We start from the raw sequence: 18,101 nt of genomic DNA on the forward strand, positions 1-18,101 counted from the left end.
GTGGTGGGCTCATGGGAAGCTTTACCACCACTGAAAATCTACCTGACGTGACTGAGGCAGAAATCATGGTTCTAGCTGAGATAATGCATTAAAGGTTTTTGTTACATTAAAACATTTATTTTCAAATGAATTCATTTTAATCCAAAGAAACAGCTGGACACATTAGCCACATTAGCTCATGTAATATTAACTAAACCTTTGATGCATGAGCTAAACATAGCTACTGTAGCTAACATCATCTGGCAAACACTGGTAGGGCAGCCCTGCTCTGTGTGATTAAACAAATCATAACTTCATAACTTTATGCTTGTGTTGAGCATCAACTCAACGTTATAAGAATACCATACTTAGTGGTTAGGACTTTATTTAATTGACAGGCGATTAAATGCAATGCATAGTAACACAGAATAAACTGTCGTATTTTTCTTGGATTATTCAGTGGCATTAGGTGACAAATTTAGCCAGAATGAAACGTGCCCTTTTTGTGCTGCCTCTTTTAATTCCTTTAACAGTACCGCCATACTTGTCAATGCTCTTATCACATCTCGTTTAGATTAACTCTCTTCTCTATGGTTTACCTCGTAAATCTCTCCATAAACTGCAGTTTGTTCAAAATACAGCTGCTCGTATTATATCCAGAATGAGATCTACTGAACATATAACACCATTGGCTTCTAATTCACCTCCGTGTCAATTTCAAGATCTTGTTTCTTACTTTCAAAGCGCTTCATAACCTCGCTCCTCCATATTTATCTGATGTTCTCCATATGTACTCACCCCCTCGTACCCTCCGCTCTTCTCCAGCTTCCCTTTTGTCTGCTCCACCTGCTCGCCTGACTACAATAAGACTCAGAGCCTTTAGTTGTTCTGCCCCGAGGCTTTGGATGCACTCCCACCAGATCTCCGGACTACAAACTCTCTCTCTACTTTTGAACTGTGTCCTAAAACCCATCTATTTAGAATTGCATACCCTTCATCATGACTCCACCTTACTCTATTTTACCTTATTTAGCTTTTATACTTTCATACTTGTTTTCATTTTTTGTTTACCTTGTGTTTTTATTTTATTGTACCTCGAGGGTCTTTAAAGGCACATATAAGGCACATATAAGGGATAGATTCAGGGATAGCTCAGTAGGTAAAGTGGTCACCCCATGATCGGAAGGTCGGCGGTTCGAATCCACCTAACGGCTACCCTGAGGTACCCCTGAGCAAGGTACCGTCCCTACACACTGCTCCCCGGGCGCCTGCTTAGTGGGCTGCCCACTGCTTCACTGAGTGAATGGGTCAAATGCAGAGAAAAACAAGTAATTTCCCCATGGGGATCAATAAAGTATCCATTATTATTATTATTATTATTATTATTATTATTAAATAAAATGTATTATTTTTATTATTATTATTAAAGAATTATAAAATATTATTACTTCTGGAGTTAAATAAATATTTACTATTTTACTATATAGTTACTATAAGCTGACATGTGGTGGTTCCCCACCACTGTTATATGAATTAATATTACTGCTGCAGATGTTTAGGGCTAAGCCCATTTTAAATACTTTCTGTTGTTTAATCTCCAATAGTGGATGATATTCTATAAAATCATGCCTGTAGTGTGACTGTCCTGTGGTGACCACATGTTTTCTGGACTCAGAAAAACAGGACTAATAAAACTGATTTTAAAAAACGTATTAAATATACATAATAAATCAAATCAGAGCTCTAATAAAAATGTTTGACCGTTATATTAAAAATATACATGAAAAATGAAGGTGGCTATTAGCAAAACCACTGCTTAAACTTTGTAAATTCATTCAACCAGACATGTTAGCCACACATGCTAATCTGAACAATTGAAAAAGAGAACATTTGTCTTGTTTTTATACATTTTTATGTGAAAGCCCATATATTTATCGATTTAATGACATTCTGTCTTCATCTGCAGGGCTGATATATTGGCCAATATTAGTCATTTCCTGATATATCAATATCGGCACTTATAACAGACAATAAATGAAAACTATCCACCCACTCTCATTCTCCATTTCAATATATCTACTACATTTATCAGATACAAAAAGGAAAACAGAATGTGACTTTAATGAGAGAATCTGCAGGTTTTCAGTCGAGTACCTAGCTGTGTCTACGACGAGCGACCATAACAGTCCTTGATTTGTTTGGCTTTTTGTGTTTGATAAATTGATGGTTATTGCCTAATCTAGATGGCTTGACTGTTTATCCCACACTACAGCAAACAGCCCATCAAAAAGGTCAGCCCAGACCCCACAGGAGCCTGAATCCAGGTTTGTGGGTCACCATTCTGATTCTGAGCATCAGACATCTTTGAACACAGATGGAGGGCAAGGGGGATAAGGGACTGCAAATAAATGGTAAGCTGTCTCGCTTTCTCATTGCTGCACCATGCCACTGTGTGTGCACGCGTTCATCCACAAAGACACACGCATCTTTGATTTCTATTGATTCTGTAGCAAAATGACAGTCCTTCCTCCACAGAGGGGGGTGTGAATGCATAATGATGCACCGGGCCTAATTGATTTCTCATCTTCCCACCTGATCTCCTGCTTCACTTTAATTCTGACTCTCTATTAGCTTTGAGAGAAACACAAAGAAGGAGAAAGATGGGGAGGAGGAGAGCCTATGGAACGGAGAAGAAAGTAACAGTAAAAAACACTTAACAGTCACAGTGAAAGACAGAATAAATAACTAATGTCCTTCTACTGTTTCTCCATGAAAGGAAAAAATCCAGAATAAAGAAACTCCTAATCCACTACATATATCCTCCTTAGAATACTGAAGTAAACATAAAATAACGTCTTTTCCTCAAATTTTCTTCCACTGACTGATGTTCTGGGGGAGGAAAAAGCTTTGTTTGGTTACATTGCTGGGACTCACAAACGTTGCTTTTTAAAGTCAGCTCCTGTGTTCAAACACAGCCCAACATATACTTTGAGAAATGTTTCCAGACATTAACTATCTCAGATGAGGAGAAAGCAGCAGAAACAAAAATAAATAGCAGCAGAGTGTGAAGAGCTGAAACATTCCCAATCTCTCCCACTGACCCGCCTGCTCCCCCTAATCACTTGCCTCAGATGTGCATGTGCAAGCTTAATTTCATGCCTTGTATACAACTTATGCACTTTTAAAACTGCTTCCACCACGGGCCCCTCCGCACAGCAGGAGGACATCCGTGTGTCAACTGCGGGATAAATTACAGCTAACGGGGGGTCTTGGCTGAGCTAGTCAGGGTCATGTCCTGGGATCAAACTTCCAGCCCTTTGCTAACCCTAAAGGTTAATGCCCAAACATACACCCCTGGTTTTTGTCAGCAAGTGACATGGGACCATCTGCCTCCACTCTCCAGTTACCTCAAGGACAGGCCTCCTGTCGCAGCTGATGCAAGGCCTGAAATATTAAAGAAACACTGTATAATGCTCACTTCTTATGTAATTCATATCCATGCTTGTGCACATACACGTAATGAAAATACATAGAAAAATATGCTTGTGCACTTCTCAGCAGGGTATTTAACAAAAACATGTCAACACCTGAACGTTTTCTCCTCACACCTGACACAACGTCGTAACTTTGACCCAAATACACTGACAACTAGGAATTTGAGCTATTAAAATGCTGTTTTTGGCCCACTACACAGCCGTGTCTAGAGAATAACAGTGTTTGATTTGAGGAGGCAAGCCGGCACATTGCCTGAAGCTGTAATAAATAATTAGCAATAATGGGTGCACCCGGCAAGACACTGAGCCTTAGATTTAGGGCAGGGAGATACATTAGCATCCTCAAATGGGATTGAAATGGGAGTATGGATTGTAACAGAGCAGCTGAAATATAGATGAAAAACAAGAGGGAACAATGCCTGCATGTCACTCTTATAATAATTTAACTTTCAGAGATGCAGGGGTTTTTTTTTTGGTAAGTTAATTTTTGCTGTGCCTTAAACTGACTCGACTTCTAAAATACCACGGTATGTTCATTTACTAATTTTATGAAACACAGAGCCAGCACACATTAAGCACCGCATACTGCTAACTGTTGCTGTCGGTGTCTGGGAGGTACATTGGGAAATTTCTAAATACAGAATGCAACACTTAAGATAGGAACTCAAAGGATCTTGCAGACTTCTTTTGTATGCTGCGTATACTGCCAGAACTGTAGAACAGATAACAAAGCTAATATGCCAAGAGGGAAGTAAAAATAGACATCAGGCTGTAGTGTAGCTTTCCACAGCTTTTATGAAAAGAAATGCAACACTCAAGGAGGAAAGTCTAGTCTACATGTAAATTGCTTGGTGTCATTGAATGTTTGTGGATGGTTGTAAATGTTCTCTTACAGATCAGAAATAATGTTTAATTTTGAGGTATTTGACTTGTTTTAACTTCATTCTTTAAGTTGAGTTTAATTAACGTTGACATGGGAACCCTGGAGGTCTAGAAAATTTAGCAAATTTATATAAGTTTGCCAAATCTTCCTAAAACAATAAGATGATGCCATAAGATAAAGGGCATGTAATTGGATGGAGCGAACATTATAAAGGTTTCCTGCAAGTGATCAGCATATGTCCTCCAAACCCACAGAGCTCCTCCAATAGTCAAACGTGCTCGGATTTGTAGCTTTTTATTCAATTCAGTTTTACTTGTACAGCTCCAAATCACAGCAACAGTCACCTCAAGGCACTTTATATTGTAAGGTAGACCCTCAACAATACATACAGAGAAAAACTCAACAATCACATGACCCCCTGTAAGCAAGCACTTTGGTGACAGTGGGAAGGAAAAACTCCCTTTTAACAGGAAGAAACCTCCGGTAGAACCAGGCTCAGGGAGGGGCGGGGCCATCTGCCGCGACCGGAGTAAAAATATTAATGAAAAATTTCCAAAAGGTTTAGTCAATTCCTTGAATTTCATGATATGGGGGAACTATATATACAGATATTACTGGACTCATGATCTATTTGGATCTATTCCTTTAGTGGGAATATACAGAATTAGTCCTTCTGCCATCCCTGATAAAATAACTCTACAATCAGCAAGGATTTTCCACACAACTTGAATCTACTTGTGGTGTTGGTTGCACTGCTAAGATTTCAGATTTCAAGTACTGTGTGACAAACAATAGATTTGGGTGACTCTCCAATTCCACTGTATGGGACAGAAGCAGGTGATGGTAGTTCTTGTTCACTTCCCAGCCTGCAGCACAACAAGGAGTAAGTAAGTAAAATGTTATTTGTATAGCACCTTTCAAGTCAAAAATCCCAAAGTGCTTCACAGAAAAGCGTACCATCAACAAAGGGTCAAAAAAATAAAAAACAACAACAACTTGAAATGCTTTTGAAAAGCAGGAAATGAAGATCATCTACACTGTGGATAAAGTGGTTCTATCTATTCATCAGTGATGGAAACTGTCGAACTTCATTCAGTCAGCACTGAATTAGAAAGATTGGGTGTGGTAAAAAAGGGTGTGGAGATCAGTGTGGTGAATGAGCAGGTAGCAAGTGTGATTTTAATGCAGGAAAAAGCCTTTTTTCAGTGGAGGTAGTAAAAATCATCAGTGGAATATCCTCATAAACAAGATGAAGCAAACCAGCGTCAGCCTGAGCTGTTCCCCACACACTGCGCTCCCACTCACACTGTGTTCCACTGCTGTCACTCACGTAGCAAAGCTAAACAAAGTGCTTACAACAAAAACATCTCACCTCCCCTGCTCCACCCCACCCATGCTTGACATATGATTTTCAGCAAGACGCTGAAGATATCCGCACTTGTATCAACACAATCATACACACACCCCTCGCTCCCTAGGGGCGTAGATGTGACATGCAGCTGTCAGAGTCCCGTGGTGATGCAGCTCTGCATCTGCTAGAGTAAACACACTCCAGTGCTGTTGCCGCTGCTGCTTCACCTTTTTACGAAACATCACACGCCCACTTAAGTACACAGACTTCATTCCTGAGACTGTTTCCATTCTGAAATGATGATTGAGGAGGTGATTATTTCCAGGGCATAATTTATTATAGCTGTAATATATCTCATTTGTGCTTATATTCAGTGTGAAGTTTGTGCCTAGAATTGTATCCCATTTGTCCAATATCAATATATAAATTGGAAGGCTGGTAAAGTTTTAAATAGGCCAAGCACCATGCAGGACAGACGAGCTCTACAGAGGGTTGTGCGGTCAGCTGAGCGCACCATCCGCTCCGAGCTCCCTGACCTGCACTCAATCTACAGCAGGCGGTGCCGGACCAAGGCCAGGAAGATCGTGAAGGACCTCAGCCATCCCAACAACAGACTGTTCTCTCTGCTGAGGTCAGGAAAGCGATTCCGCTCCCTGAAGACCAACACAGAGAGACTGAGGAGGAGCTTCTTCCCGCAGGCGATACGGTCTCTCAATCACACCACCACACAGTCCTGACCCACACATATGGTTCTTACACACACTGGACTTTCTGGACATTGTTTTTGCACACATTGTTTTTTTGCACAACACTGGTCACTATATTCTTCATTTCCGGTTAATACTTGTACAGCTGCTGTCATTGTGTATATATTTATTTATATTTCTTCATACATTCTTATATAGTTCTATATTGTGTATTTTGTTGTACAGTTATTCTATTTTCAACTTTAATTTATATATTTTATCTTATTCCTTCCCAGTTAAATTTACCCTTCATTCTAATTTGTGTTGTACAGTTATTTCATTTTTAACCTTAATTTATATTTTATTCCTTCCTAGTTAAATTTACCCTTTTTAATTTTTCATATTTATTTCCTATCTTATTCATAGCCTTTTCCTTTTTTGTTTTCTTTAGGTCACGAGCAGTTGTCCAAGCATTTCACTGCATATCGTACTGTGTATGACTGTACGTGACAAATAAAATTTGAATTTGAATTTGAATAAGCAGGCAGTCCTTACACAGTGAATGGGACAAAAATGGAATTGCATAAAAATAATAGGTATGTAGAGAACCTCATAATTCATAACATTTTGTGGTTCAATGTTTCTTCCACTGAACACTTTTTTAGGGTTTTTTTCATTCTTCATCACTTTTTCTCTATTCCCCAACATTAGGCACATTTAGAGATGGGAGTACGCATTAAACCCCATTTGCTTAGTTCAAGCCGAACGCTGGCATTTTTACTTTTGGTAAGTAATCATCAGTGCATTTGTGGCAGAGTTCAAAGGTGAAACCACAGCTCACGAAAAAGAACACAATAACCCAATTCATGTACGCCAAAAACGTCTTGATGATCCCCACGACTACTGGAAAAATACTCTTTGGACTGATGAGAATTGAATTTCGTTACATCAGATGTAAAAACAGCACAGCATTTCATGAAAAGGCTGTCACACAAACAGTCCAATACGGCGGCGAAGTGTGATGGTAGGGGCTGCTTTGCCTTATAACTCTTTTTTTTGTTGTTGTGTGGATTAATCAGCAATAACCATTTATTTTTCAAAAGGTGAGTGTTTGTGCTCTAAATCAGAGACTCCATGTTTTACAGTGGGGTTTTTTTTTTCTAGTAACTGAAGCTCCATCTATGAGTGTAACGAAAGGTCAAAACCCTTCTAACCCTTTAATTTTTTTGTTTTTTGTTTTTAGCTTTAATACTTGGCTGTCCTAATTGGCAGAAAAAGCACCTGTGCTAGAGGGTAGAGGTTTGGGTCTCTAATGTAGCAAACAGCTTATACCTGTAGGACTGTATTAACTCTCATAAACAGACACACAAACAGACACACAAAACCATACACAGATGGGATGAAATGGAATACTTACAGGATGGGCCGACTGTGATGGAGTGATGCAGAAATGGGTGGGAGAAAGAAAAGAGAGAAAGAAAGTTGAATAACATGATGAGATGACGATGGATGGTGAAACTAGTTCAAACATTTGAAATTTTGGAACACCATACCTACTTAACCGTGTAACTAGCTGTGGTTTAATAGAATATATATTTTCCTTTGTATGTGTTTGTGTTGCATTCCTATGATCCCCACTGCAGCTACAGTGCTGCAAAATTTGCCTTCTCTTTGCTCCTTTGCACATTTGCAACACTTATGACAGTGATTCAGATCAAACAAAGATAATGTGAGTAAATACAAAATTAGGATTTTAAATGATGATTTCATCTATTGACGGAAAAAAAGTTATCCAAACATATTTGATTCTATCCTCCTGAGAACCGAGGAAAAAACAATCTTCCCATTGAACTTTTTTTGGTATTTCCTTCCTTCTTTGGAGCCAAAGGAAGCCACCCAAACACATGAAATATCATTGGAAAGCCCAGGATGTCCTCTATTCAGTACATCAGGACTTAGTAGGGTATCTCAAAAACCAACATGTCATGCCATGATATAAAGACACTCAAGAACAGATGAGAAACCAGTTAGTAAGACTGGTTTCTCATCTGAGAACTCCATGATTCACTGGAGACTTTAAGACTCCAGTGAATCATGGTGAAAGCCATTATCCACAAACGGAGGAAATCTGGAACAACTTTCCCAAAAGTGACTGGCCTACCAAAATGGCTCCAAGGAACCCAGAAAAACATCTAATGAACCGCAGGCCTTCCTTGCCTCAGTTAAGGTGCCACCCATGGGAGAGTCCTGTGGTGAAAACCGCTGCTGATGTCACGGCGAGGTACGCCGATGTGTTTGTTTGACAGATCCAAGAGCAAACACTGCACTCAACTTGAACCATTTTGTGCTGATGGCAGAAGCACAAGAACATGAAAACAAAGGCGAAAAAGGTACAATAACTAAACTAAGAAACTAGCGATAAAAACTATGAATCTATGAAAACTGTGATAACTATGGTGTGGTGTGGCATAACAGACAACCTGACAGTGAGTGAACAGAAACATGCAGACTAAATACACACGAGGGATGATCAGGGGGAGTGGAAACACATGAGGAAACACATGACACAAATGAACTTAATGACGTCACAGGGGAAGTGAACCTAAATACAATGACAAAGACACACCAGACTCTCTCAAAATAAATCAGGAAACACAGAAAATACAATGATCAAAGACTAAAAACTAAAATACACAAAACACTGGGTCGCAGACGCAGTAGACAGCTGACTAAAACGAACACAAAGGCCAATTTCAAGTTTGCCAAAAGATATTCTGATCGTGCCAACAGTCAAACACAGTGGCAGCAGTGTTATGGTCTGGGGCTGCTTTGCTGCTTCAGAAGCTAGCCAGCCATAAATTCTGCTCTTTACCAGAAAACCCTGAAGGAAAATGTCTGGCCATCTGTTCATGCCCCAAAGATCCCTGATAGACACCACCAGCCTCTAAATGGCTCAGAAAGACACAAAATACACCTTCATTTTTTGGCCTTAAAAGCTTTGGCATGACCTTAAACTGGCTGTTCATACTCAATGTGGAGGAATTTAAAAAATTCTGCAAAGAATAGTGGACTAGAACGCCTCGTCAGTGCAAGACTCATTGACAGCCAAGGGTGGCACAATCCTTGAGAGATGTTTAGCGGGCACTTCATTTTTCACACAGGGCCATAGCTGTTCGTTTGGATAGCTGTTCTTCTTTAATACATGAAATCACCATTTCAAAAGTGCATTATGCACAGGTAGGTCCATGTTGTGTATTTCTGCATGTTATTTTTTTTAAATGTATCAGTCTGTCTGTTCACTGCTGAATTTTTATACATATACGAGCATAAGGTGTGTGCGAGTGTTCAGGAGTACCAGAGGGCCCACTCACTGCACCGAGTGTTACAGAATAAAACTCTAAAAATTCCCTTTTATCATCACAAATGACAGCTTTCTCATTTGAGCATCTCTCTTCAAGGGACTGACTTTATTCCCATGCAATTTCAGTTCTTTTTGATCTCGGATCTCTCTCCAGAGGAATGACGAGCTGAGGCTTGAAAGGAACTTAAAATCCATTTTTCACTTCATTTCTCTGTAATCTTCAGTTAACAGTGGATTACCAATGGCATGATATGGGGGAGTTATAACCAACTCATGTCTAGCAGCCTCCTTTTCTGATGTTTTAATAGGCGGTGTCTCCACGTAGAAACAATGTTCTTAAAATCCTGGCCGTCTGACATAAACAACCAGAATGAAAAGAACAAGAATGAAATGAGACAGCATTCCTGTAGGTGACAAGTGGGCAGATTGTGGTGCATCATAGCAAAGCTGCCCATCTGTGCAAACAGTTTACTCGTGCGATCATGGCTGTTCAAACCGTATTTCTAGAAAGATTCTTCAATAAGTCTGTGCAATTGTTGATTGTTTCTAATTTTCAAAAAACATCTTACATAAATATGTGAAATGTTTAAATATAGCCTTTTACACTTTGAATCACTACGAATGCAGTAAAACTAAAACATCTTATATGTAAGTGTGCCTGTGTACATCTGTACCGTGTACTTGCAGGGCAGCCGACGCCTCCGCTTTGCCGACGCTGTTCTCTGACACGCAGGTGTAGGTGCCCTCATCTTCAGCTCGCACCTGGGTCAGACGCAGACTATTCTCACTGCGGATTTCAAATCTGGGAAAAAAAAGTGAACGCAAGTGTTACATTCATGTTCTGAAATCTTCAAAAGATGGTTTGAATGAATATGACGTTGTCTGGTTCAGTAAATGTGTGAGCGTTGTCACTACTAGAACAATACATTTTGGTAGTTTTCATGTTTTTAAAAAAAATATATGGCTGTTTAAATGTTCCAATCAGATTTTTAAACATACAGCTTTGTGTTTACTGCACAGCTCTGTGGACACAGGCCTGAGTCATGCTGTTGACACGGGAACATTTTACCTTATTTCCCCTGACAGGTCATTAAAGTTTCATCCAATCATGCAGACAGGTGTGAGCGAGTAGGGCTCTCACAGTAACACAGTGATGGTGTCATGGTGCAAACACCACATGATACTCCTTTCTGAGCATGTCTCGTAGTACTAAACTCTACTGATTAACAAATAAGTAGCTTACGACAGGGATGGCTGTCCATCCGTTACTAACACAAGCTGCTGTGCCACAGGACTCACACATTTAGATTCTAGTAATAACTTTCTATTTGTATTGTAAGCAGCACAGCACTTAAAAAGCAATCATTACGAGCTCAGCAGGAGCTTTGATTTGTTTCCGTTTCTCGGTCGTTACATACAAAAAAGCGAATGATAGTGTTTTCTCTTTTCTTTAATATGTTTTTTTATACATGTAATTTTTGGGGCAAATTCAAGTCAGCTGGACTTCCTCCACTCACAGAAAATCATCTGAATTACTTTCCTTCACACCTAACTATAAGAAAATCAGATGGACAAACAGTTGCTCTCTAATTGGAAGCTGTTATATTATTAGTGAAATGATAGTAACAAGTGCTATTTGGAGCAACAAATGATGTATCTAAGTAACAGTGAGGCAGTGGGGATTGAGTTTCAGTGCAGTGATTTGTGAGTGTGCAGCAACGGCACTGCGCTGCTGTTGTCGGACCTGCCCCGAGGCAGCTCGCCCTCCTCTCTGCGCCAGCGGACAGTCGGAGTCGGGTCTCCGTGTACCTCGCAGGAGAAGTCCACTGTATCGTCTGCCAACACCACCTGGTTCACCGGCTGTTTGGTGAACACTGGCCTCTCTGAAATTAGACAGATATGAGTGCAGAAAGAGGACAAGAATTCATACCTATTAATTACAGCTTGACTTTTCACATTTGTTAGCACTTTATAGGACTGCCCATGTAATGGATGAGTGGACACATATGGAATAGGCTGGCCGTATAAAGAGAATAATTTGATGTCCATTTGCTGCACCATAGCAGTTTACTCAGAATGATGTGGGGGGAAAAAACACTGAGGGATTGGAATTGTTAAACCTCGCACTAAAAATAATTTCAAAATGGGACACTCTCACCATGACTCTTAATACTTGATTTGAACACAATTAAACTTTTATTAAGACAAAACGAGGAACAAAATGACCCCACACCAAATCACACACAAGCTGGTAATAAATATTTACCAGCTGTTGTTAGCAGTATCTCAAAATTGACAGAGCCTGTCTAGCATTGGAAGTAGATTGCTGCAGTAGGTTAAATTCAATACCCAGCAAATAAAAGCTTTTAAATACCAAAGTCCAATCATCACAGTGAAACATGTTGGAGAATCAAGTAAGACTAAGTAGACTCAGAGCTGCAGGTACTTCCATGATCATAGTCAGTGTGAAAGCATTCCCCACAGCTGGAGGTATAAAAAGTCGCGGTGGTGAGAAATGTCTTGACAACTTTGTTCAGTCTGTGATTCGAGAGCAGAAAATGGATGGGCAGAAAAAACAGTGCAGATGTGCACTGGCTATTATCTTTCAATTTTGCAGATGGCAGTAATATTAAACATTAGGGAAAGCGCCAAGCCATGCATTTTAAGGAACCATAAATTTATAGATTATGCATTACATGCCAGGGTTTGAGTTTACTGCTGCACTACAATGTGCAGAAGGAGCTAAATTTTGTGGCAGTGTGGGTGGTGGTGAACAGGAGATCCAAGGGACTGAAAAGAAAATATCAATTCTCCATCCGTTTCCTGGGATCGATACACACTTTGATGCCTGTGGTACTGCTCCACTGAGAGCACAGCAGAGAATCAGAGACAGGAGGAGAAAAGTCAAGAGAGCAAAGCAAAGAGCAGCTGGGTGGGAAAGATGAATCTAATACTCCAATATCAGCCAAGGAAAGAATGTCCAACCCCAGAAAAATACAGACAGGCACAAAATACAAGATACTTTCACTGTTTTTTGGAATCTTATAGTGAACATTTTAACACAGTTGAAGCAACTTAACTCAAAGAATTATTTCTAAAAGGATCAGAGGAATTATATTGATAATTTGTCTTAATATATGAGCCAATTGGCTAACAGCTGGAAGCAAATTAGCTCCAATTTATTCTGTTAACAATCTATCTTTTGCCATTACGTTTGTGTGAGCACTACAACAATCAAGCACGCTCCCAAAAGGTTATTTGATACTAATAAGGTTGACTTTAGTTTCCCAGACGATATTTGCTAGCTGAGTGTCCTTTGATTAATTACAGTACAATCCCAGTAAAAACAACTCACCAAATACCACTAGTTCAGCAGGATCACTGTCTTTTTCTCCAACCATGTTGGTTCCAACGCACACATACATGCCAGCATCACTTTTCCTGGTGTTTGAAATCATCAACTTTCCTCCACGGATCTGAAATCGAGGGGTTAAAGACAGAATGAAGAGCAGAAAGATGAAACAGAAAGGAACAGATGAGAGGATAAGTGGACAAGGACGAAAGGAAACACGACGGTGGAGGACAGAGAGAAGACATGGAAAGATGTTGGAAACAGGATATTGAGGCATGTTAGTGAGGAGAGAGAGAAGCCACTTTGTCATTTTCAGTGTGTGTTATGACAGATGGCTCTCTGGCTAGTTCTTAAAATTACTTGACAAGGGCTCTCGCTCCAAGCCAGTCGTCACACAAGCATCACTCACTGCTCTGTTTGTGGTAACTAACTTCAATAAGCCGCAATTCATCATTTGGTCATAGTGGGTAATGTGTGTGGAAGTCTGGGTTTAAATATATTCTAAATGTGCCTTTTAACATCTATCAGCTCAGTGTCTTCTGTTAATAGTAATACAAATTAATGAGTGAAAATTACCTGAAATTTTATTTTAAAAAAGTATAAAAAGCTGACAAGTTAGTAACAACTTCCACCAGAAGTAAAATGCAATTGAACCTTAAACCAGACTTGTTTAGGTTATTTTTAACTTACAGTAATTCTTTCATCTCGATCATTGACCCGGATGTTGTTTCTCTTCCAAGAAATGGTGGGCTCCGGATGGCCCCTGGGAGGGATACACTCCATGACAGCCGGCTCCCCTGCTGCCACCACCACATCACTGGGCGTCTGACGGAAATCATCTCTCAGAACTGGGAAAAAAAGGTGAAGATGCGAAGGCAGATGGTAAATGGACTGTCATACAGTGCTTTTCTACTCTACTTGAGCACACAATGCGCTTTATGCAAAACATTTAATTCATCTATTCGCACAACACTGGTCACCAGTGCTTTCTGTATAACACTCACACTCCAGTGAATGCATTGGAGAACAACTTGGGGTTCAGTCTTTAACCAATAGATACTTGGCTTGCAGAAGCCAAGTATCCTGCTCTCTCTAGCTGGCCTAGAATGAGTGTAAACTTTTTGCTGTTTAAATGGGTTTATAATTGTCATATGTGGTAACAACGATATTTAGCCTTTAAAATCAACAAAAAAGGTGAAAAGAAAATCTTAGAGTCGTCTTTCATCGAGTTGAATAATAGGAAACATAGTAAGGCACTGCTGTTGATAATATTGATACTCTGTCCCTGAGGTCTCCATTGACTGGAAGTCATTCATGCTTCATCATAGTACATCAATAAAAAAGGCTCTTGTAGGTGGTGCACACGAGTTGGTAAATAGCTCATTCTGAGATGAACACACACATTCCCTTGGCAAGTATATATGCATAAATACACACAAGAAAAACATGAGCATTCAAACAAACACATCAAATAAATCAACTACATCGACTGCAGGAAGTCACTTTGAATTCAGAAATAACTCCCTTTCTTATGCCTTGCTGGAGTCTATTCATAAAACATGAGAGATTTTTCTTCGGGTCACAGTGCCTCCTTTCAAATTCATCCCTCTGTAGTCAACATCTTGTGGCTTTTACCTGAAGGCATCAGGCTATTTTTTTCTCAGTTCAGTCTCTAGAGCTTTGTGACCTCTCAGATTACAGATGTGGAAGATGGTTTTGTTGTCTGGGATGATGTACTGACAACAATGGTCCACGAGGAACAGGCCAACACCAGTGCCGGCCTGCAGGCTGTAAGTCTGGCCTAAGCCACTCTAGGGATTTGCAAGCAACGAAAAGACTTCTGTGTCATTCTTATCTGCTCCAGACACCCTCCAAAAAGCCTCTCTAACTGATCTGAAAAGTAAATCAAGCCATATTTTCTTAAGTATTTATTAAGAAACTTCCAAAGTCATTCGGCAACTCTTTCAAAGTACAATTTTGAGTGGTTTTACAGTTCTGCCCTAAAATATTCCACAACGTTTTCTTTGAAGGCATGAGGAGACAAGAGATTTGAACATCAAGGAGCTGATAGATGATTAATTAATGTAAGAGGATGGTATGTCTGATTTTTATACATTATGGGGGTCTCGCTGATATCAGTGAGTCATATCAATATAATAACATTCCAATCATGTCTCTCCTGAGTGTTCAAAGATCTGCATGGCTCTTATGGCTGTCAAACAGAGAGAAAGCTGTTACTTCATCTTAAAAGTGCAAGTCATGTCAAAAACTGGCATCCTAATTTACACTGGCAGTTCTTCACAGACTACTCAGAAAAGCTGTCGAGTATATCACCTCCCCATGAAAGCACAAAACTTCTTTAAAATGCCCTGATGTTCGGGGAAAATTTCAAAGGGTTGTCTTGCTGTTGCATAACATGTACAACAAATTAAATGCAATTCTATATTAATTTCTCATCTTGTGATTTCAAACAGACGAAACACATTTTACGTTTTTTCCCCAAATTTGAGGTATGAATAAGTTGGAGATTTTAGACCAGAGAAAGAAGTTGCATTATTGTGTGAGTGCTCTTTTTACTGCAGCGGTCCCCAACCCCCGGGCCACGGACCGGTACCGATCTGTGAGTCGTTTGGTACCAGGCGCAGGTGTGAAACTTATGGTTTTCAGGATTTTTATTGGTTTTTATCATTATTGTTTATCATTTTTATGGTTTCTCTGGGTCTTTTCCCGTGTGTTATGAATGAATCTCCTTTCTTTTGCTACTGGTACTGGTTTTATTTTGTTGTATTTATCCACGAGCCCTTAAAGACCAGACCGTGAAAATATTGTCGGACATAAACCAGTCCGTGTTGCAAAAGAGGTTGGGGACCACTGTTTTCATGCATTAGTACCAGTACATTTCTACTGGTCTCCCAAGTCTACATCACATGGCTTGTGCCACTACATGCTAAAGACAGCTACTGAATATAGAAAAGAATGTGTTTCCTGCTGCTTCCTATTTAACAAGGCCATTTTCTATTAATTACCAGTTGCGCCATTATGCCAGACACAGACTGGCTGTAGTTTGTAATACCCACCTGCTGTGGTGGAAACTACAAAAATCGGTGTTGAACGTGTGTTACTCTTATGCTCAAAGATATCAGACCATCAATCAGATCAGATCATCAGGAACACATAGTTGTGGTGGCTGGTGTAATCCCTAGTGTTTAATTTTAAACTCAGCACCAGTGCAGAATTTATGAAAAAGCACTCCAATAAATACGAGATAATCTCTACATTTATGAAACAGGTGGTGGGCTTAATGGTCAAATGACATCTTTACTGACACTAAATTAAAAACTAAATCTTTAGATTTAATCAAAGTAAACTATCCTAAATTGTCAGCACAGTACTGTAAGCTAATAGCTTACTGTAAGGTATCAGATTTCAGGACTGAGCGAAGATGCTTAAATATATTTATAAGACATGAGTGTCTATGCACACAAGAATATGTGATGGACCTTTGGAGTGGAACAGCAGCAATGTCGCTGTAATGTCACAGGCCAACAGGGGAGGGTCACTGGCTCATCTGATTAATGACACATCTCCCCTCATGTCAACGCCCACAGGCCAAGAAAGCCCCCAGGATATTATGGTTATCATCACCATCCATATATCTATCGGCCCATCCATCTATCCATTCATATGAGAGCATTTCTTTATCTGAATCACCTGGCTTTGTGTGGTATCTCAGTGTCAGCCTGTACACCACAAAGGCTCATTCTTCTTCCTGTCAAGATAGCGTTGTGTCCTCTTTGAATGTGAGAGTGGGGATAACTCAGTCAGCTCTGTTTGTAATCAAGGTCATGGGAAACAGGTATATTGGTGTTTCAGCAGAGAATAGGATATTTTTCATTTTCTCATTAGCTAACACAGCTGGTGCTTATGTTTGCCTTGAAAAAATACATGTCTACTCAGTTCATTTGAACTACTATGTTACCGTTGTCTTTATCTGTGCCTCTTTCGGGGCTAAAACGACAGCTTATGACTGCATTCTGCCCCATATCCTGATGGCCAATTACTTTGCCACAGAGTATTTGGGGCTTGCTGAATCCCACTGGTCACTCCAATCCTTGTTTGATATGCCAAACTACACCCCTGACCTTATCTATGCCTGCTGCCAACATTTCTCTTACCGCTATTCATAGCAGATTACAAAAACCTGACTAAATTGCTCAGGATCCCATCTTGTCACGCAAAGTGAGAAATGAAATAGGACAGCTGATTGGACCGCAGGTCTGAATTACCATGCTGTGGGGTTAAAGGACTGCAGCGATGACCTGTCACACACCACAGTGAAATCATGGCTCCAGGGGCCCCTGATCCTTCCCATTCCACCCCTCCACAAGCACCAAACCTGAGCAAAAAAAGGGTCTCTAGATGTTAATTAGGCACCGGCACTTACCTAGAGGCCCTTGGGGGCCCAAATTAAGAGGGTGCACTTTGACCCTTTCTTTAAACCCCTTCAACAAAGCCAGAGTAATCCCCACCACTGGGCTTGAATGCTGCACTTTAATCAAAGGACAGACATAGAAAATAAGGAGATACGAGACACAAGATTAAAGTGAAAATCCTGCAAATGGACAGTGAAAAGCTTCTCCCATTCAAATACATACAACTATGACAATACACATTTGTCCAAATTCAAACAGTTGTGGACAATGTTGTGGCAAAATGGGATTCATAAGATCAATCCATGAAGTTTCTTTATTTGTCAGCTATTTCATTCATTGTGGTATTTAAACCAAGCATTACTGATCATTTCATATTTGATAACAATTTTACATTTCAATTTCATTTTAGATATATATTTGTCCAGCTTATTATCCCAGCAGGGTACCTGACGACCGCCAAGGTGTAAGTTCTGAATGAAAGAAAGATCTTGAAGTAGAGCTGGGCGATATGAGATTTTTTCATATCACGATATGTTTTTTTCATTTCAGGCGATAACGATAT

General features: G+C 39.9%; 1 protein-coding gene across 4 annotated transcripts in view; it reads right to left on the reverse strand.

The window, feature by feature from the left end:
- robo3 (roundabout, axon guidance receptor, homolog 3 (Drosophila)) overlaps positions 1 to 18,101 on the reverse strand; it is a 167,074-nt gene that overhangs the window by 37,518 nt on the left and 111,455 nt on the right. For 2 of the 4 annotated variants that reach the window (XM_005740101.1, XM_005740103.1), the window contains exons 3-7: positions 13,797 to 13,954; positions 13,110 to 13,230; positions 11,499 to 11,637; positions 10,429 to 10,556; positions 7,811 to 7,822 (exon numbers count right to left, since the gene is read on the reverse strand). In XM_005740101.1, coding sequence (XP_005740158.1) covers positions 7,811 to 7,822; positions 10,429 to 10,556; positions 11,499 to 11,637; positions 13,110 to 13,230; positions 13,797 to 13,954 — 558 coding nt within the window. The remainder of the gene's footprint in view (positions 1 to 7,810; positions 7,823 to 10,428; positions 10,557 to 11,498; positions 11,638 to 13,109; positions 13,231 to 13,796; positions 13,955 to 18,101) is intronic. The other 2 variants (XM_005740104.1, XM_005740102.1) reach the window with 1 other exon arrangement.

Source organism: Pundamilia nyererei, unplaced genomic scaffold, assembly GCF_000239375.1.
Source record: "Pundamilia nyererei isolate P.nyererei 1_Seehausen unplaced genomic scaffold, PunNye1.0 scaffold00097, whole genome shotgun sequence".
NCBI classification, from domain to species: domain Eukaryota; kingdom Metazoa; phylum Chordata; class Actinopteri; order Cichliformes; family Cichlidae; genus Pundamilia; species Pundamilia nyererei.